Below are 22,689 nucleotides of genomic sequence, written 5' to 3' on the forward strand. Positions count from 1 at the left end.
TACACAAACTTGTCTGTGTGTAATCCTCCTTCAGCATTGCCTGGTAGTTGTAGCAGGAGCTCCCTAATTCAGAAGGGTCCTCTTGTTATCACTGCTCATAAGCAGAGACTCAAAGGAGGTACAGCAGGTGCAAGTGGGCCATCCTGCAGGAAACTGCTCTCTGTCCCATGTGCCTGTTTTCTTGAGATCTGAAACATTCAAGTCTCTGCATTATCCATGACCTAAAAATCAACAGTTTCACACTCCAAGCCCCACCCACCCCACAACACCTTCACTTACTTCATGGATCAGGTCAGAGGCAGACTCAGCCTAGGCAGTATTTCTAGGTCAGAAATGTGCTAGAGGGAGGGGAAAAGGGGCCACCTGAGCTATGCAGGAAAGAATGGGGTGTGTGGGGGGGGAGAAGTTGTTACCTGTCCACTCTTATCATCTTACCTGTTTTACACTGGGAGCTCAGTCAATAGAGACTGAGTCTCCGCTGGGTCCGTCTGCTTGGACAGAACCAGTTATCTAGGCTGGAAATCCTCTCTTGTGAAAACACACAGGCAGTTGCCCCACAAGCACCTGAAAGCAGTGTGTGGCATAGAAAGATCAGCACCCTGGGGTAAGAGCAAGTCCCAGGGACAGGAGAGGTCTCTGCTCCCCTCTGCAACATGGGTCACTTCCCAGAGGGACGCAGGGTCCCTGGAACCATTCTGTGTCAGAGGGTGTCAGGTATTAAAGTCTCAGAAAAAACTTCATTGTTTTTAAGGGACTAGAGGGGTTGGAAGAAGATCAGCATTTCTCTCTCACATTCCTGCACGATCTGAAGGAGGTTGAAACTTTACTTTCCAGTAACACATCTGCAGAGGAGGACAACCCAACCCACGTGCCCCCATCCTACACGCTCAACATGTGACCCTTTCAGGGAGCTGGGTAGGGGAACATTTCATTGCACCAACTTCCCTCCTGCTCCTGCATTTAGCTCTGTGCTTGGGACTTCATGGATGCTCAGCAGCCCTCAGCTTAGTATCACAATATTTGCTGACATGCAATACATGAACGGTCATCTTGAAGAAGAGACACTTGCCTGGACATCTACATAATGATGAATCCCAGCTCCTAACACACTAAATCCAGGAGCCTTGAACTATGGGAAAGAGCCATAAGTCATTCATCCTGCGGCCCAAAGGAGGAGCATGGATGGATCAACCTACTTCTTAGCAAACATCACAGTACACAGGGATTTTTTTTTTTGAGTATTATTATTCTGCAGCCATCAACCTGCTGGTTATATAGCTGCTATCCATTCACCGGAAGTTTAGTGAACTTCAAATGGCGATCATTAATGGTCACTGAACTGCAGAATGCCCCAATGTGCTTTCAGATTTCATTTACCAAGGACCAGCAATCAGCCAAAAGATTTGCTCTGACAGCAGGGAAATACAAGACCCTTTGACAAGTTCAGCCAGGAATGTGCTGCCAGCATCCCTTGTTAAGTTCATGTTCTACCCTATTTGACGGAACAGATCATGCAAATTGTCCTTCTGCGGCCGCTCAGCCTGTCACTCATGCTTCCATTTAAAACAATAAATAAATAAAAGAACAAAAGAAAAGACCACAAGAACAACGAGCTGTTTATAAGCAAATTCTGCTTCCTGAGCCCCCTAATTACCAGGAAAAGGCATAGAAACCCAAATAAAGCACTAAATTGGATACAAGGAGGGAATCTTACTCATCTGAAGGTTTAACCAGGACAGCCACCCCAATTTCTCTTGTGCACAGACTGCAACCTCCTCCCTCACCCTGCTACTGCTTGTAATCACATTTGTTCTTTTCTTCTCACTTTGGTTTGTGACTTACGGCATCACCATGTTTTTCTGTGTAGATGGAACAGCTGTGCCAGGAGTCCTTGTGGATGCACAGCATGCTGCTCCTTAACCACCCAGGGAAGGTGTGGAGCAAAAGACAAGGCACCAGACAGTACTGAGTCCAAGGCATTGTGCTTAGCAAAGTGATCACTGATCTCTTAGGTGGATGTGCTGCTGAGACAGCTCCCTTTCCCCACACCACAAAGAGAAATGCTGATTTTTACATTGGAGTATTTCCACATTTATTAACCGGAATTTCATCTGATGGGAACCATGCTCCTAGGAGCCTTATATGGCTGCAAAACAAAACAGAGTCAGCAGTACTGGTGACAACACAACCTTCACTGAAAAGAGGTCTCACAGTGTCCCAATATTATGCAGAGGCATCGCACTGTGCCTGCCACAATGGGATTCTCCCCAGCTGCAGAACACATCCCATCAAGTATAGTAAGACTCTATTAGAGGAGATACAATAGGGAGCTGGAGGACTCGCTCAGCCCAGCTTCTGAGAAAATAACTCATTTCAATGCAAAACAGCAGTAGTTATTAGACACCCCCTTAAAGAGGAAAAGTGAAGGACAAGGGGAGGAGGGAGACAGGGAGACAGGGACTGTGGCAGTTTGCACAGAAGTACCTTTTTCAGATTAATCCACTGTTTGAAGTAATCAGCAACCGGCAGCCCTAAGTACTGGCATTGTCCTGGTAACCTATAAGAGAGAAGAGAGAGCAAGTTTGATTCAATCAGTGTCTTGACAACACAAACTCTGTTTTCTTAAGTGCATTTCGTTCAGAGATGGAAAAGACTGAGTCTGCTGTAACATCATGCTGCACATCAGAAACACCACAGCTCTTGGCAAAAAAATCTCATGAGAGTAAAGCTTGGCTTAAGACTTTTATACATCCAGCCACATCCAGGCTGCTGAAACCTTTTAGACTAAACATTTTGAACAGCAGTTGTGTACAAGTGCAGCACTCAGCTCTTCTCCACGCTGGCTAACACACAAAGATGACTGGAGTATCCAGGCTGTTTTTGGCTAAGCAAACCCATCACAAATCCCTGCAAAACCATCCTGCTCTGCCAGCAGCTTACAGGGCAGACAGAAGGACTGACAATTTACCTGTCATGCCCTGGTGCTTCTCCATTTGGCCTTTATGGTTAAAACATCAAAAGAGACATGAAGGAGGGAAGGAGGCATCAAAACATTCATTTTTTGGGTAGCAGTGCTGTAGGGCTAAGAAAGCAGAGGCTGTTTTCCAAGCAGGTGCTTGGAAACAGGAGGAAGAGAGCAGACACAACTCTGAAGATACAAGTTGCTGCACAGTGCATCTCACTAGGGAGATACATCCCTGGCACAGCAGCCAGGGATGTGAGCACAGCAGCCAGAGCTGTGAGCACACATATTTATCCTTTCCCTTCCTACAGCAAGCCGATGGAATAGGGCTGAAAACAAAACTGCACCGGTAAGGGAGGCAGATTGCCTGAAGTGACAGCAGCACCTCAGGAAAGCTGCTTTTCCCACACTGTGCCGATCCCAGTGAGTTTGCAGGGGAGCAAGGATGTGCCCCTCAGCTGGGGAATGCTGAGTCGCAAACAGTGTGGCTCCAGCCAAGCCTGTGCAGGGGCATGAGTTATGTGAGTTTTCTCTGGCCACTTTGATCTGATCAAGAGTAATTGATGGATCTTGTTCATTCACATACTGCCGAGCATGCCTGGGGCACTGGTCATGGGATCTTTAAGTGAAGCAAAGGAACATCCCAAATAAATATGTCAACTAAATAAATGACTAAATTAGAGCTGTTTGTGCATGTTAAAAGTCACAACCCTAGAAATCGGCTTTTGCAAACAGAGAGAGGTGGGTAATCTCCCAAATTCCTCAAGCATATGGGGGTTGTAGGAGGAGATTGCAGGGGAGGAGGAAGAGCTACGAGTGTCGGCAGCAGCTGCTCAAATATCTGAACACAGACCACTACCATGTCCAGTGCAAAGCCCTCTCCTGCTCTCCAAGGAGGAAAGAGTGAATAGTCCAGACTAGACTGCAAACTCGAGACTGAAATATAGGAACAAACTCTGGATACAAGGTAAACACCCCAAGGTGCACCATCAGCATCCCAGGCAGTACTTGAGTGCTCAGCCCAGCTCCAATTCCTTTGGTGAATGGGAAAGCATCTTTCCAGACATTTCCCCAAGTAAGGAGATGAAGGAGCAACACAGATAATGCACTTGCAGATAATGTGAGACTCAGGGTAGTGCAGTACCAGAGCAGTCTGGTCTTGGTGACTCCTCCATTTCTATGCGAAGCAAAGGAAGGAAGCTGGGAATCATATCCAGAGGAATCTCCTGGGAGTATGTGGCCAACAGAGCCAGCACACACCGGGACCCACCTGTGTACCACCTTTGCCCTGCTTAGGCTAAGAAAGGAATAGATTTCCTGTGCCAAAGTCAAATGCCTGGTCCTGAGAAGATGCACGTGTGATGATTTAGGACCAATAATTTAAGTCATACAAACACATTTGAATAAGTATGTCCAGAGGAAGTTCTTTGAAAGCAGGAAGGCTGTCAAGAGAACGAGCCATGGCAGTGTGCAGTGCAAGCAGTGCAAGCTGACAGCACAGTCCCATTCCTGGGCACAGCTCATCTGATGCCACTATGCCGAAATAAAGCACCTGGAGTCACTCCTCACAACTGCACAGCTGCCACACAAACAGCAGCCTGGCCCATGCATTTTACAGTCATTACACAGATGTCCATGACATCCCTTAGTCAAACAGACCCAACCAGCCCCAATCAGCATGCTGAGAAAGCTCTTTCTCCAGGAAAGCTGCTTTTTGCTGGTGCCCAGATCAAGAAAGATCACAAGAAAAGGAACCATCTAAAACAAATAACTGGTCTAAATATAGGCACTTGATTAGGCCAACCTCTTTCAGATTGCTCACATTTAGCTAGACAGGATGATGACAGAAGTTAGCAAGAGGTATGTTAGAAAAAATTAGTTTCTCCTCCTAACCCAAGAGGAGTTAATACAGGTCTCAGCCTAGCTCCAGTTAGAGGAAAAATTATCAATTCACCTTACATCTGGATAGGGCCCAGATGAAGTGAGTGCAGCATTGTTCTTGTTAGCCACAGGAATTGACAGCAAACCACCCAGTGCAATGAATGACATCTAAAGCACTGCCATCCCTGTGGGACCAAAAGGCCCAGCAAACTGGACAGCCTGGTTCTATTTTCACCCTGAGACTGATGGCAGTGTGCCCTGGGCGCTGGACAGTGGGTCTTTAATTGGAGAAAATAAATGCTCCAAATAAATATGTCAACTAAATAAATGACGCATTTTTGCAAACAACTAACAACCCCAGAAACTGCCTGTGAAGCTGTGTGACCTCAGGACATTCCCCCTCCCCCTCGATGCTTGTGCTCCCCTCATTTCTTGTCAGCAGCAGAGGGGCTTCAAGTTTTTCAAGCACCAGGAGACCAACATGTTATAACCTGGGTGGGCTGTTAGCAGCATGGACCAAAACATAAGTCTATCCCTGAGCTGGAAGATGGCAGTCCTGGTGGCTCCAGGCCACTGGGGACACAGCCACTGAGCAAGGATTAGCACAGGATTCCTATATGGGTCTGGTCTAGTCTAAATATGCAGCACTCCTGGCATAGGGAACCAGAGGCTTTCACTGCACAGAACCTGGGTTTCCAGGTACCTACAGGGAGGAAAACACCCCTGCAACATCTTTTCCCAGCTCCAAGATTGTCACCTGTAGTGGTCCCCCCACTCTCCAGCCTGCTGACCAGGCAGGAGTTTTTCTATCATCTTTTCCAGGCTGGACTAAATAAGGCACATCTGTGGCTGTCCTGGGGAACAGAAATACCATGGCCTGTAAGGAAGCATGTCTATTTATCAGAGCCACCACTCACTTGAGCATTCACTTATTTGATAAATAAGCTCTTATACTCAATATGGCTTCTTGATCTTGCCAGAGCCAAACTTGCGCACTGAGGGCAGCTTTGCTTCAGCAGAGAGCTCAGTATTCAGCCCTTCCTCAGCTAAGGGAGAAGAGAAATGATGGCACATTTTTCTGCATTCAGCATCCCATGATCCTTCCAATTTTTGAATGAGGTCTAACTGGCTTCCCAAACACTAAAGCTCTCACTCCTTGGGAAGGAAGCTGGCTTTCAAAAACCACCCCATCAACCAAATGCTGACTGCATTCAATACAGAATAAACTTGAAAATGGCTGTGCGATTTTCCAGCCTCCAATGCAGCTCTGGTGCTCTGTCCTCCCAGAAGCAGAGATGGGAGTGCATAACCTCTGCCTGCTCCCAAAATGCACATCCCCTTTGGGTGGAAGAGCAAGTGACATCAAGTAGCACACTCTCCTCCACCAGCAAAGCAAGTCTAAGTCCTTCTTAGACCATGGTCAGTAGTGGCAACTCTGCACCATTTTCAGAGAGCTTTCACCACCCCAGGCTCTGATTTCCACCCAGCCCTGCTTCACTACCCTGCAGGGTAAATGGGGCCTGGAGATGAACGGGATGCAAATAGGAGGTGAGGTAACATGGCTGCATTTCTGCTGTGGAAGCCAGCTCTCTCCAAGGCGGCAAGAAGCGCACAGCTCGGCGGTGATAAACGGCCTTGCTTTAGTTATCACTTTCCTTAAGTTAAGGAGAGCAGCCTAGTGATGGATGGTCTGGAATTCGGTTATCAGGGAAGGCTGTCAGCCAGAGTTGCCTATCTCCACACACATTTAGCAGGGCGTCATTATGCGATGGCATGGAGTTAAAATATGACCAAGGGTATTGAAAGAAAAAGAACAGGATTAAAAAAAAAAAAAAGCAAATTGAGCAACAATAAAGGAGCACGAGGCAAGAACGTTATCATACTAGTGACACCTTTTATCTCAGTCTGGTTAGCTAAAGCAGGGCACAAATTGGTCCTTCCTCCACTATTGTATCCTCTTGTACAAACAGAGGCAGATAAAATGTGTCACCAGTGTGATAGCATATCAATTTAACCCTAATTATCTAGAGGGTCAAACGAAGAAATAGGGGTTTCTCATTTCAACAGGTCCCTCCATCTCTGCTCGGAGCCAACACATTAATATGGAAGGAGGAGGGGCAGCCATAATTGATTTCCATCACTCAGGTGGTTCTGGCGTATAAAAAATTAATGCTTGATTCTCCCAACTAATCAGAGCTGGTTAACGTCCATCTGCTTCTGGGTTCAGGATGTCAGGAGACAAAGAAATGGGGCCACTTGCTACACACAGGGTATATTGATATTGAGGCAGTTAAAAGAACAAGTTCCTCTATGGGAAGATAAAGGAACATTAAATCTTGGGGTTTATAGACACGATCTTACCCTTCCAAAAAAATCTGTTCCCTGGAGACCTTGCGTTGTAAGAGATGCATAACATTTTGTGTCCTGGCCAACACCAGTGCATTGGGCTGCAAAGGAGAGGACTGACAGGCTCCTGCCCTGGAAATCCTTCACTGAAGAAGGAAGCTGCTTGGATACTGAAGCACACAACAGCACCATTGTCAAAGAGAGGAGCTGTCAAACCACCTCAGCCTGGCACCTTCGTTCAAAGCAAGGTTCGTCAACTCTCTGGATCACGCAGTCCAGAGGTGCTGCTCTGTTTTGATGTAGAGTGGGATGTCAGCTCCACACACCACTCAAGGGGCCAGAGGAGCCCACCTGCTCTTGCTTTCCACCAGATAAGCCCTTGCCAGGTGACTGCACCCCACTCTCACCAAGCACACACAGTGCTGTCTCTCTCTGCCCCCCATCAGTGCAGGACAAACCACATTGCATGGCTGTACTTAAAATTCTCAAGCAGCAGCTGTGGAAATACTGTACATCTGGAGAGGGTCTGAACAGCCCTGGGCTTTCGCAGAAACCCTGAGACAGGTCCCATCTCCCTCCCTCTTTGCTTTCCTTCCACCCTCTCAGTTCTCTCAACCACCCCCAAACTTGTCACAGTGCAACAAGCCTATGAGCCACACATCAGCTTTAAATATCAGCATGCATGAAGCAGGGACATGAGAGCAGGGAAGTGGGAACAGACAGAGCAAGCCTCCATCGCCTGTCAGGTAACACTAATGAATTTCAACACCAGCAGCCATTGCCTCAGACGGGCTGGTGAGAGGAGACAGAGTTACAGCGAGAAGCCTTTGCAGGAGCAGCCTGCCTTTTTTCAAAGCCCCCTCTGTTAATAAATGTCATTGTTGAGCAGGCTGCAGCAGTCCTCAAGCCGGGATGGCGTGGGCTGGGGGAGAGACAGGCAACTGACAGCACTTAGGATGCCTGGACAGCACAGCCTTTTCTTCTCCTGCTTCCCCAGAGAAGCAAGAGTCAGGAAAAGGAAGAAGATGGGACATTGCTATTGGCATAAAGCTGTCTTCCATTAAGGCCCCCAGTACTCAAAACCCAAACCTCCACAAGGAGCCACAAGTGCAATGCCAACACCCTCCAGTCTGGTTCACCGGGATGGATGGAGGCTCTACAGCGAACAGTCCTGGAATGGGCAGAGGGATGTAGAGACATCCAGGCACACTGCCTGCATTCCTGACAGCAGCAAAGGGTTACAGAGCAGTTGGTCCCTTTGCTAACACAAATGCATTCCCGAGGCAGCGCAGGAAGAAGCATCCAGCACGGGGCACTATATGGCAACCGCACCGATGCACAACATGAAGGTCAATGCAAGTCTTCTTTACAAATGTCAACCTGTCATCTCTGGATATTAATGAGGGCTGACCAGCAGCTAAAATGCATCCATGCTCCATTAGTAATAAGAGAGACACAATGCAGGAGAAGAGCACACACCATGGCACATGGAGGCACCAGTGGGTCTGCAGGGCCTGGGGAGGTGTGGTGATGCACAACATAACTTAGGCCACTCCAGATGCCCAGGAAAGAAAGCAGTTGCCACACAAACCCTTTCACTGGACTGTGCATTATCTTTGCCCACCAATCTTTAATTGGATTAGTGTAATGAGGCCAAAAACACAGGCTAAGCAGCAAGGCTAATACCTGGCACTTTCAGATCTTCTTTCTTTTTCTGTGATGCCAATTCTGGACAGAGCTGTGTTCTCTCTCTACCAGACATATTCCTGCCTAGGAAGCCTAAAAGACAAACTGCACGCCTCAACACTCGGGACTCATAGCAGCATTGGCTGAAATATCTGAACACCCATCCCATGCTAACAGCATGATCCTTATTCTCGAAATTTTTGCTGGGTACTAAGAAATTTGGGAGAACCTCAAGACCCTTGCTTTCCAAGCCGCTAGCCAGAGAATGGAAACGGTGTTATCCCAGACTGCAGCCAGAGCAATGTATACACTAGGGACATAATTCTGCCACAAAAAGCACATAGGGCAAGTGGCTTGTCGTGACTTGCTCGTCCTGCAAAGCACTGTGTGCCTTCCACTGCCATCAACCTTAATGAAACATGAAGGCATTTAACACCAAGCAAGATCTGGCCCTTTTATGGGTATCTGTCTGTGCGTCAGCAAGATGCTGGCAGAGATGCTATCTCAACATTAAGAGCAAGGCTGTAACACAGCAGGTATTCAGCCTCCAACAGAAGATGTTCATCAACAATTGCACACACATGATGCTACAATAAATCTATGTGCTACTTCTTAACAGCTTCTCTTAAAAAGATTCATAGCTCTATTTACTGGGCCTGATTCTACTGCTAGGCATGTAGGAGTAAATCTAGAGTTACTCTCCCTGGAGTTTGTAAACAGCCAGGGATAGTAGGATCAGAACTGAGCTTTTTGATTTTAAATAAGTACTTAATTACCATGCAGGAAACCAGAGCTTACTAGCTCCATGGTTCAGCTGAGATGAGAAGCGCAGCAGGCAGAAGATTCACACTATTCCAGATTGGTGGAGGGATAGAGCAAATGCTCTCACCATCCCTTCCAGACACAGAGAACAACTAGGTGGACTTCCCTTTGACATCAGAAATGCATGACACTCCTCCCAAGAAAAGAGATACTGCAAAGTCTCCAAGGCTGAGATCGCCTCCCCAGCCTTGGGAACCTGCCCTATGAAGAACACTTAAAAACAGATTTTTACATGTAAACTTGGTGTGAAAGTCTGTCTGCATACTAAACATGACATTATACAGCATCTTATGAAGAGGAGTGTACAAAACTGAATACTGTGTTCTCAGTGAAAGTCACGCATCACGACCACAGGCTGTAGCAGGTGAAGAATGTCCAATCTGTCATCAGGAAACACTCTTCACCATGCAGGTAATAAAGCACTGGAACAGATTAGTGGTAAAATCTCCTTCCCTGGAGACATTCAAACTCATCTGGAGAAGACCCAGAGAAACCCAATGTAAGTTTGAAGTTAGCTCTGCTTTGATCAGGTGGTTGGATTAGAGATCTCTATTTAAATTATTCTGTGAATCATGCTCCAGCAGAGCCTGAATACATAGAGTGTGTGTCCTTTCTCTGTCTATATGGTCTCTTAGTAAGTGTTTCATACAGACATTAATTTAGTAATCACCTGGTTCTCTGCATACTAGCTGCTTTAAGAGGGAGCATTCAGACTCCTGCTGCAGAACACTGTAATTACACACTGAGTAAGGGAATATATCTGATGAAACGGATGCACCCACAATACATCGTGTCTAAGCCCCCTCAAAGCCAAAACATGCACAAAAACTAAGCTAAAATTAAACATGATTCTCCTCCCACTGCACAAATCCCATTACAGAAGTATTTCTCCCCAGGAAACCTGAACGTGTAAGACCTAGAGCAAGGTGCTGCTCTAAACTGAGAAGACACATCCTGTCCCAGGCCTTCCTTAGACCTGCTCTCTGACAGGCAGGAGTAAACCTTGCCTCTTCCAAGCCTTGCCTGTCCAGACCATTTAGTGTATAAACTCTTCAGGACAAGGGCTTCTCTGCTATGAGTCATAAACTGTTTAGTGCCTAATGGTAAAGCCTATAGACGCTTAACATAATACAATCATGTCACTTAAAGGCCATTAGTCTTCAGTCTAAACAGCACTTTTCCAGTCACAGAGGGGATCTGCCAACCCAGGAAGGCAGGATAAAGGACGTGGGTGGTCAGTCAGGTCACTGGACTTGCAGACACCTGACGTGAAGCCCCAAGCAGGAGAAAGCCTGGCCAAAAGGCATGGGGGAAAGCCATGGCAGCTCTAGCAATCAAAAGTTTTCTCTTTTGAGCTTGCTTGAACCACTTGAATCAGCTGAAAAACCCTGTCTGCCAGGTCTGCCTCCACCTCCAGCCATGGCTATACCACTTGTAAGGGGAAGAGCCCCTCATCCACAGAGGGAGTCTCCAGCCTTCTGCATCACCTCTCTCTCCACTCACTGAAGCAGACTATTTATCTGCATTCTGTTTTGTGACCCTGTTTGAACCCCTCTTCTTTCCTGGCACCATCTCTGTCTTCCTCTGGCACCACATCATCCAGTTCTACTCTCTCAACTGACTTCTGAGATTGCTTCTTCTTCCCACTCCCCACTAAAGGGAAAAGAGAAATCCTAATAGGAGCCAGTGGCATGGGGTAAACCACCTTCCCGTGCCCTCTGATGATACACAACCCAAAACTGCATGCACAGCAGCTTCATGGGCTCTCATGCTGACAGCAGTGGGGAGACTGGCACATTGGGTAACAAGGTCTGAGCATAGTTTTCTGTGCAAATTACACATGCACAGGGGAAAACAAGTTTGTCTTTTCCTTGTGGGGAAGAGACTGCTCCCACCTCCAAGCACAAGCGCTGCCATTAGTATTTGCTTCGCTGGAGAGAAGGAGCAGCAAATCCTCCAGAGCAAAGGACAAGTGCAGCAATTAGGATGCAGGGGCTGCGGGAGCTGTTTAACAGCACGACCTGGAGGTCAGTGCCGCCGACTCCCAGCCCTGCATAAATATTGTATGAGTCGGGGAGAGGGGCTGTTACGGCCACCCTCAGTGCCGGCCCTCCCCCATCCATCGCCATTCTGCATCCAGCTAGATACGCCAGCAACATTATTTACAGATGTGACAGTCAGGAAAATCACTTTAGTAACTAAGGGAATGGGAATGAAGGCTGCACAGTAGAGCAGGCGCCTGGGAGCAGGCTCCCATCCACACCTTCTGCCTCCCTTTGCAGCCCTGCCAGATGGCATGGCCTGTTCTCAAACTGGCGGATGAAATACCACCAGGAACAAGGAGGGGAGGGCAGGCTGTGAGCTCCCTCTCAAAGCCTGCCCAGGGGTTTGATTATCAATGCTGCTGAAGGACACTTCAGCCAGCAGCTGCCTTCCAGTTTCCTATCAGTATCTCTGCTAGACCTGCCCTTTGGAGGGAGCTTTATATCAATATAACGAGAGGCTTTAGAGGGAGCTTCCCTCAGACTCTGTGTAGCCCCACAGAAGGGTCCCCACTCCAACACAGCCACAGGGGCTCATCCCTGCAGAAACTCCCCCAGCTGCTCTATTTGGTACCAGCCACCTTCCTGACACATGACCTGTTCACTCCTTATTCCCTGAAGGATTGTCTTCACCTGCAGCTTCAATCACACTGATTGGCGCCAACTCTACTGTATCCTGGAATGTCCTCGTTCCTCTGCCCACTTTTTTTGCTGGACATGCCAGGTAACTGCATGTCTCCTGTGATGCTCTGCACAAATACAAACCTATTCTCAGATTCACCGAGACTGGAGGCTCCTGAGGACAAGGACATGGGCCATTCTCCAACTGTACCAATAGCCCACGAATTCCTAGGGGCATGCTGCTAATAAATATTACTGCCCAGGGCAACACATGAGAACTGCAAGATGGAAAACACAGCTTGGATGTGCTTCTGCCCATGAGACCTCTCCAGAATTTTTTTCATTGTTCTGTGGCTGGTTGCTGAATCCAGGGAAAGCAGAAGCCCTGTCTTACCATTAGCAGCTTTTCTAAATTCACTGTGCAATTAATGGGCTTAATTATTGATGGCAAAGGCAGGGAAGAGAGGAAAGAAAGAGCCAACGAGAAGGGAATGATGTGGGGGTGGCAGGCGCCAAAGGTCTCCGAAGATCTTCCCTCAGCCTAGAGCAGAGAAAGAGCCCCTAGCCGCTCTGCCGCTCCCACGGCCCTGCTCTAATGCTCCCTGACATGCCTCTGAAGACAGCGAGCTGTTTGCAGTCACCACCGTGATTTGTTAGTAATTATTTTCACGGTGTCACATTGCTGTCACTCTCTTAACAAAGAGACAGGCAGCCCGAGGCTGCCTGCAAGAAAGAACCAACAGAGAAAAGGAATTGTCAGGCACCCAGGGATCCTCTTTGCTTCCTGGGTTTCACAACCAGAGTCCTTACCAGCTTCTGAAGCAACTTCTGAGGAGAAGTGGCAAGTCAGAATCATCTCCCATCCTGGTCACAGGAAGAGGAATTAATTACTTAGCCCTTTCTCAATTTCACCTTACCTGTAAATCCAGTGCAAGACCCAGGTGCTTAGAGCCCAACAATTTGCTTCAGGCCTGCAGCAAACGCAAAACAACTTTGGCAATTGATGATTTTTAGTGCTCTTCTTTCAAGTCCCAATTTCTTTTCATGTGGTCTCGCCATTAGAATGTGCTTCCCAAACACAGCAATCCTGATGACAAACCCCTGCCTAAGTCTATCACCCTCACACATTAACGCTCCAGACTGTTCACGTGCTCTTCCTACACCAGACTCATTAATTCCAACACACTGCTGTGCTCTGCATGGCAGTAACATTTCACTTGGCATTTCACAATGCCAGAGGACCTCAGCAGCTTCCTCACACCTGAAATACAGTCTAATGGCTTGCTGCCTCTGTTTTCTCATACACAGCACAGTGACTTGACAAGAACCTCCCTGCTTGAACCACCTCCAGTCCATCCATCCAATCTTTGGCTGACCTGTCAGTCAGTCCAAGGTAATCACTCTTTTCCCAGTAAACATGGTGTTTGCTTGGGCCCCCAAGGAATGGAGGCTACTTTGGCTCCTGAAGTGTCACATGAAATAAGGATATAGAGATGAAAGACTGAGACACCTGGCCAGACAACCTTTAAAGCACTCTTGAGCACTATGCAGAAAGCAAGCAGACTTCCTCCAGAGCAATTCCAAGTCTGAACTACTCCCAGCACAAGTGTTCTTCCCCTGCCTGCTTACTGATGGTGCACAAGGGTCAGTCTCTGCAGCCATGGGGAAAGCTGGGTATTAATTCACCTTCTTAGCAAAGGGAGAGTTTGGAAATATTAAGCCTCACAGTCTAAGGAAAACCTTCCTGCAATTAACTGCATGGAAGAGCTCTGACTCAGAGGGCAGCTCCTTTTCAGGGGTCCTTTTAATAACCAAGAAATGGCATATACATGCTGTGAAGAATTAGGATCACCACTGGGAAGCTAAATGGTCCATAAAATGTAAAAGTTCTCTTCAGAGCTGGGAGCACTGAGAGCTGGAGGAGAGGTCTTGGCAACCTCCCGCCAGCCTACTCCATCCATCCGGTTTGCAGGGACAGACGTGACTCCAGGCAGGCATGAGGAACTGAACTCAGCCAGTGCCCAGGCACCTTTGGCATGCTGGCTGACAGTCAACACCGAGACCTGGCTCAACGCTCAGATGGAAAAACTGAAGCAAGGAAATTAAAGATGACCAAGGAGCACCTACGGAGGAAAAACAAAGGGTGTCCTAGAGTGTAGGTGCTGGGTGGAGAGGAGAGAAATCCTTGCTCCAAGAGAGGCAAAGCTGGTAGGACCAAGGCAGGATGAAGTCCTGGGCAGTATGAGCTTCCCCGCACACAACCCTGCCAGGATATCGCCCTGCTTCCTCTGTCTTCTTCCCACACACTTCTCTATTCTGCTTTCTTCTACTACCACCTCCATATGCCTCACATCATTGCTAATGCCTGGTCCACATCAATGTCTGAGCACATGACACTGCCTTTGGGGTGCCAGGCTGCTGAGGGCAGCACCTTGGCCAAACACAGAAAAAGGTGACTCCAACTTGAAATGGACTCAGCTCAAAAAGTTAGTCTGCAGCTCCAGTGTCCTTCCAAGTCCTGCACACACCCGGTCATCCACTCCTGAGGACACAGAGTGTCGCTGGACAAGGCACATGAGAATACGCTGGAGGGAAAATACCAGGGATGACCTCAAGATGGCCCAGTAGGTCTTTGCCAGCCAGGAGCTTCAGGAGGAAAGGGACTGAACCCATCCAGGAAAATGGCTCCCAACAGGAAACAAACATCCAAACAAAACATTTTCAAGAAAGCTATGGACTCACACAGTAGAGCAAGTGAAAAAGGAAGGATGCTGCTCCCAGGCTGGCAGTATTCTTCAAGCAGAGCTCTCTAGGCAGAGGAGCCATAAGCACATCTCTCCCAGCCAAGCCACTGAGAGGGCATCACGGGTGCCAACACACAACTGCTTTGCTTCAGCTGCGAAGTAAGAAGAGCTAGGATTCAAAGGAAGACAGCTGACATTTCAGACCCAGCATGAAACACTATGGCTGTCTAACCCTAGAAAAATTAAGCTGTTTTAAGAGAAAATGAATACTTTGTGCAGCTAATCCTGTTTTTCACACATGCCACAGACAACAAAATTCAGACGGCAAACAGCCCTCCAGTGGTTGTCCTCTGCAGTCCCAAGGCAACCAGCTTTTCAATTCCTCAAGGCACAGAATCACCACGATTGTGAACTGCTATTAGAGGGCTCTCATACAGACAGAGGCTAGGCTGTGTTTTTTACCAAGGACCCATTATAGATCCATTGATTTTGAAAACATTTTGCCTGAATTCACTAAAACGCTGGACACAGAATTCACCTTAGTGATTCCTGGTGCAGAGGGAATTATGGTTCCCTATTCTATGAGCAGATGGCATTGAGGTCATTGACTTACATCCAGTTCAGTGTGACTGTTTTCAAACATAGCTGAAGAGCACAGAGTTAAGTTACTCAGGGGTAGAAAATCCACCTTCTCCATTTATTACTCCATCCCAAAGGTTCAGTGCTGGAAATAAAGCACATGATGCAATGCCTATCTCATTCTCCCCTACACTGCAAACTTATCTGTAAGTTTCTCTAGCATCTTTCACGCTGCTTCCAACTTCTTCGGTCTTAATTCCCAGGCAGCAGAGTCCTGCTCCCCAGAGTGCACTGGGCAACACAGTTCAATAAATCTGTGGCCACTACAGCCCTGACTATGACAAATGTCTTTGCTATGATGTGCCAGACAAGGAGCAGACCTGAAGGTGACAGTCCATTGCATGATTATCCCTATGCAAAGATTTCATGTCCAAAGCTTAAACCAAAGGCACTCCCAGATATCTCGGACAATGTAACTTGCAGAAGCCCACACAACCAATTATTTCAAACAAAGACAAGAACAGGAGTCAGGCAGGGTAACTGGTACATAAGGATAACAGAAGTCAAGTCTGGTAAATTCATTTTAAATAACAGTGTACAAAGGGAGAATCTTAAAATCCAAAATTTGTTTTGCATCAGTGATATCATTTTCTTTAAAAACAAAAAGCTGGACTGCAGGGTCGCAGAAGTGAATGGGGGTCAGTGCTATTCCCTGTAAGTGCTCACAAGGCTCCCTTGCTTAGCTCCAGCAAAGCACTTTAGGATGTAATTACATGAACAACTCCATCAGCAAAGCTGACTCAAAAGGTTCCTGACCCTGGATACTCAGTCCCATCCCTTCACTGTAGTTCACACCACATTCTTTGTTCAGCCAATGTAACTGTGTGAAGAGATACAGCATAGGCTTGTTCAGCAAAATGATCCCCACTAAAAAAACACCACCAAGCTAATCTGAAGATCTTAGTTGGAAAGGAATTGTTTTATGAGCCTTAAATGCAGATGACTACGTTATCTTTCAGTTATCAGATCTTTCTTGTTACTCTCAACTCTGAACATACCTCTTGCCCTGCTGCCACACAACCAGCCCACCCTACACCTTCTCCTGCCTTTCCTCATGACTACCCAAGTGTTCCCACACCCCAGTCAGTGGCCATCTGCAATTTCTCTCCAAGGACGAGGCTACCAACCCCCTCCTGGTCGTCTGATAAAGAACAGCACATACAGGGGACACTAACACCAACAATTCTTTTCCATTCATGACCCAATGTTGATCTCAAAAACTTCCAGGACAGAAGTCTGGAAAGAACAACCCATTGCCACATTTGGAGCTGGTCTGAGAAGGCAAGCATCCTCCCAGCCTGTGTAATTTGCAAGGAAAGAATTAAAACAGTAAGACAAAATTAAGCAATGGTATAACTTACTGCTTCGAATTTACTAATATCCAACCTAGGAAGAGCACCAAGGCCAATAAACATTTCAAGACACTTCACTATGTTTTATCACTATATTACAGAGTACTTGCCTTTTAACACTTATTTAAGAAAATAAAAAACTTCTGAGCAGTAGTTTCCTGCGAAGACATAAATTAGCATGTTCTGATCAGCCACAGCAAGTGCACTACAAGCATCTTCATGTCAGAGTTATATAGACCAAAGCCTACAAATACTTTTAGCTACGCTCAATGCATTTACAGAATGATCCAAATCTGGAAGGAGAAGGATTAACTGATGATTCTGACATTATGGTATAGGTCTGAGATTTGGGACATGAGGCTTCAGCTCTGCCTCTGCCTGCCTGCACAGCCACAGGCATATATCACTTAACCTCACTGTATCTCAACTCTGTAGCTATGAACACATGGTAAAAAGGCCTCTTTCGTTGCCAAGATTAATTCACATTGTGTTTAAGAGGAACACAGAGGAAAGCAATTTGACATTTCAGCAGAGATAAACTACACTAAAGAGCTTATATTACAAGGGCTCAACTCTGGCAGATACTAAGTACCCTTTTTTCCACTAAGCCTGTCTCCTGCAGTCAGCAGCTCCCTCAGCCCCTTCAGAGGCACGTTACCCTCGCCACCCAATGCCACATCAATGCTATTTGCTTAATGACTAGTGTCAGTTCCAACCTAGGTGCAGAATGAGGTCCAAGCACTAAAGCAGACTACATCAGGTATCTGAATCCATCCCTGGAGCTGTTAAACTTGACTATAGCTCCTTGCAACAGGCTAAAGGAATCCTCCTGCTGAGCATGCAGAGGCCTGAGGACCGTGTGTCTAACGAGGCTGTATCCCCACTCATATTTTAGCTTGGCAGGTCTGGTGCACCTTTCATCTTTTGCTTCAGGTAGCTCTCTTTAATTAATAACATTTCTGAGTCGACACAGAGAACTTTCCACCCAGAATGAATGGCCCTCTCTCATTAGAACCACGACTTGTCATGATGTATTCAAGAGTAGAAGTGTGATTCATTCCCTTGTCTGGGAATGAGGGGTGTTGCTGGGGGGTGGGGGGGAGAAGAGTCTCTGTAATGAGTGACTGGTATTTGCTGAAGCTGATATGCGACTCTGTCGGCTTGAACTGCCTTGTCAGGACAAGCCTTCAAGAAAGGTGATGTTCCTACTCAAGAGGTTTTCCTCATTAAAGAAATTGCATCTTAACAAGAGGGAAGGGGAGGGCTGGTAGGAGAGCTGCTGTCTCCCCGACTCCAGCCTGGTTCACACACACCAAGCACTGAAAGCAGGTTGATCCAAGCGCAGCCAGCAGAGGATCAGCATTCCATTTAGGAGCCCTCTCATGCAATGGACTATCTCCAACAGCAACCAAATCCCCTCCAACAGGAACTCTCAACCTGATGGTGCAGCATACCCATGACAAAGCCTTTGCTAGCATGGCCGAGGACCTTGACTCATGCTTAACCTCCATAAGCCCTTCCCAGATGTGTGGTGTCCTGTTCTGGGCAGCCAGCTCCTTGTGAGTAGTGCTCCCTTGTTGTTTGAGGGAAGACAGACAAACAGCTTCCAAGGAAGCTCCAGTGTCCAAGAGCAGTCAAGTCTGTAGCCACACAGTGCTTCACTCCCTGAAGATCAGCAAGCCAAGCAAAGGTTTTACTGATCCTTTAGCAGCTAGTTTACATCTTGAATCCTGCAGACCCAGCAGTGCCAGACACCATCAGCAGAGAGCAATACCCTGACAATCACTGTTCCTCTGGTGCTTTTGTCTGAGCTACGAGTGCTACACACATTGCAACTCCTGGCTTAGATGGGGCTATTTCCCCACCATATCCCTACATCCACCACTGACAGGCTTGTAGGTTCCTCCTCTTTGTTACAGCCACTTCCCTGCATCCAGCTTGCTCATCCCACTGGGCCTCCCTGGCACCCACCAGTGGCATCTACTGGAAGCCCTCACAGTAGACAGGCCAGTCCAGAAGACACCATGCCTCAGCTCTAGACCAGCACATGCAGACAGAAGCCAAACTAAATGCCCAGGTCACTGCTGGAGAAGCCAGGAACAAGGCTGCATGGTTTAGCAGCCAAGCTAAGGACAACAGAGGATAGGAACTCCAAACCACTCAAGACATGGGTAAGAGGACTGCAGCTATGCAAGCAGCTGTCATTACTAAGGAAGCTGAGAAAAGAAAGAGCATTTAGGAGTGGACCTAACACAAGTCACAAGTGGTGACTCCTTAAGCCAGGAGTGTTACACTCACCTCATTGTCCTCAATTCCTCTGGAACCCCACCAGGTTTCTATCACGAAGTGCTTCCACCAACACTCCTCCAAATGTGGACAAGCAGTACCACCTCCCTTCCTACTGCCCCAATGCCTTTTGTGCCCAGTCTGTGTTCTCAACACCGTAGCAACGGGCATCAGCTACACCGCAGGTCTTGTAGGGAAGCGTGGGGTGATTCCCTGAAATAGCTTATGGATGTTGCATGTCTCCAAGCCTCTGTCTCCCTATCTGAGCAGCCTTGTTTCAGCTCTCTGCTTTCTCTCTTTAAAAAGAGATGCTCAGTTCTGCTTTGCTAAACCCTATTTGGCAATGTGTCTAAACACACGCAAACTTAATTAGTTCAGGAGGGAGACTCGGCATTTGTGGTGACGGATAAAAGTAATGGGAAATGAGACAAGTCAGAGCTGGCAGGGAGTCCTCACTCGAGCCTCATCCACTGGCACGGTGCTAATCAGATGTGACGCTGCACGCTGCAGCACCCAATCGGCGATGGAGCAGCGTGATGTGCTACTCACCAGGCGGCTGCAGCCAGACTCCTGCTATCCATGTGCTTGGAAACACAAAACATATTTTCTGCTTTGCCCTGGAGATGCTTTACGATTGAATTCTGGAGTTAATGGTTTAAAAAAAATTTTTTAAAGCAAGAGGGAGAAAATGAACCACTCACAACAACCTCATGGCCAGGAGTGGAGTCTTCTTTTTCAGCTGACTAGTGAGGGACAACCCAGGCGAGAGACCACTGCCAACGGTGAAGAGTATATCTCCACTACAGAACAGCATGTCCCTCTGAGCCAGCTCACCCCACAACCCCTATGGCTCACCAGAAATAGGGCTCATCTTTACCTCTATTTTGCTGCTGTAGAGGTCTGAAGAAAAAAACCCAAAAAACAAAAAAGCCACCCAACACATCCAGGTTGCTCTTTCCATATGGACACCAAGTTAGGATGTCATTACCTGGAAATCTTGTCAGCCTACTGTGAAAGAGATGGAAAGATGGGCTTGGAGCAAAGACAACTTTCTCACAACTATCAACAAAGTGGTAAATTGGACTCTCACAACAGCAATGCAGGAGTAAAGAACAGAGAAAATAGAATACTTGAGAAACAGAAGTTTAGCACAGCAACTGTTTGTGCTGGTCTCTAACAGAAGCTTAAACATGATATATAAAGAAAAATAACTCACTTGTAATTTAAGCAACTAACACAGGAACTTGCAATATATCCGAGCTCGTGACATAGCCTGAGCAAAGAACCAGATTTTGACTCAGAAGTTCACATACCACCCCTGTGTCTCCGTCTGGAGCCCATTTCTCATCTCCACTAGCGCTTGTGCTGAGCTTTGGTCCCCATATTTCATGTCTCACTAATCACACCAAGAAAAGGCAAGGAAGGAGCTGCCACTCTGCAAAGACCACTCGGCAGGGAAGAACTGGTGCTGATTGCTCCTAGGCTATGTGCAGTTTATTTAGGCTTCCAACTTGGGGAAACCAATGTCACAGTGAAAACCAAGTAACACTACTAACGAGTTGTGGCTGTCAGATCAGGATGGGATGTGTCAAACCCGTGCTTTACTGGTGTGATAACAACAGGAGTCTTTATCCAGCACTGCAGGGAAATGAACAGCTGAAGCAAGATTATATGAATCCAAGGGAATTCAGCACTATAGGACACTGATCTGCAAACACTTTGGAGACTGAATTAATTTAATTTTTGGACATTTAGCTCCATTCTTATAATAACCTTTCTTAGGTTGGTGGTCTAGCTATTTTCCTAACAAAACATGCACACACACACTCACTGACACTTGCAGATCCCAATGCAGGTCTCCACCTGGTACTTGCCAGATATTCACCCAGCTGATGAAGATGACCTTAACAATAAGAACACCACTGGAGCATGCCAGACCTGGCTTGTATTCTATTCTAAAGACTACTCTGTGATTCACATCGAGTTACTGTGCCAAGATGACAGAAAAAGCCTTAAATGCAGGAAGTCAGGTATGGATCATCACTTGATCATCCATGTATGCACTCAGAAATATCCATCCCTTTGGAAAGTATATTGGATAAAAGGCAAATGATCACAAAGCTCCAGTTTAAACTTTTCTTGGGGTTCTGAAAGGCTTCTCTCACTATAGGGAATATCCTAGGCAGTGATCTTGCACCATGCCCAGCAACCACCTGTCTTTTGAAACAACTCTCCACTCCCAATTATGCAAGGCAAACAACAATTTCCCTAAGAAACAATGACTAGGGACAGTTGGAGGCTTGCAAGGACAAAGACATAGGCACTAGAGGCAAGCATGGAGCAATAAAGCCCAGGAAAATCTCCCTCCCCTTCCATACTCACATCACTTTCAAATCCCAGTCTCCACAGGTCACAAAAATCGACTTGACGCTGGGATCTAAGAGGCCTTCCTTTGCCATCCACTCGTCAACCCTCTGAAAGGAAGGCAAGAAAAGGGGATGAGTTTTGCAGAGACAGTCCAAGCCACAACAGTTAAACTCAGATAAGCTGCTTGCAATCAAGACAGAAGAAAATTGTGATCTTATCCAACCTCTCCCTCTCTCTCTTCTCTCTTTGCTTGCCATCTCAACAACAGCACGTTTGGACCTTTGAAGATTTCTGATAGGAGACATCAGGCAACCAGAGCAGAGATGATCTTATCAGACACCGCAGCAGCTCTGCTTGTGGAGGGATGAAAGTTGTGCAGCGTTAACGGGACGACACAACTGTGCTGTTACCTGGCATTTCTCCTCTCCCTGTACCAAAGGGGCTCGTAGGGAGCATAACTTGTGTCCCCTCCAGTGAGGAGAAAAGACAGGTATATTGAGACAACATCCCTCCCCTGCAGCATTTCTCACATACTCTACTTCATATAGCACCAGGGGGATATAGAAAGGGGGAAAAATGGAAGGGCTGGGCACACACAGGCACTGTGTGGCAGTAACAAGAAAAGCCAGGTGTCCCCTTCCTCTCTAGGCTGGATCCCTCTTTCCTTCTTACAGTTCTGAAGAGGTGCTTGTTCAGGGTACTGTGGATTTAAAGTGAATCCACTATTCCTGATCAACTTCCCATAGGGACAGATGTTCTGGGTCCTCTTCAGAAATGGGCCACGTTAACCTGGAGGATGCAATCCACCTCAGGGATTAAGGAACTAACCTACACTAAAAGCCCTGCATAGACACTTACCCAGCTAAAAGTAGCAAACAGCATGCCCAAAATCTTGCAGTGGCAGTCCAATCAGGTGTTATTATGCAACCTCACTAGCAACA

At 47.1% G+C, this 22,689-nt stretch overlaps 1 protein-coding gene across 1 annotated transcript in view; it reads right to left on the reverse strand.

Moving 5' to 3' along the window:
• The window catches only part of ERI3 (ERI1 exoribonuclease family member 3), a 130,074-nt gene that overhangs the window by 75,976 nt on the left and 31,409 nt on the right, over positions 1 to 22,689 (reverse strand). Inside the window, exons 5-6 of the mRNA XM_082286756.1 lie at positions 21,764 to 21,855; positions 2,485 to 2,557 (exon numbers count right to left, since the gene is read on the reverse strand). Of these exons, the coding sequence (XP_082142882.1) occupies positions 2,485 to 2,557; positions 21,764 to 21,855 (165 nt within the window). The remainder of the gene's footprint in view (positions 1 to 2,484; positions 2,558 to 21,763; positions 21,856 to 22,689) is intronic.

This window comes from Coloeus monedula, assembly GCF_965178545.1.
Source record: "Coloeus monedula genome assembly, chromosome: 9".
NCBI lineage: Eukaryota > Metazoa > Chordata > Aves > Passeriformes > Corvidae > Coloeus > Coloeus monedula.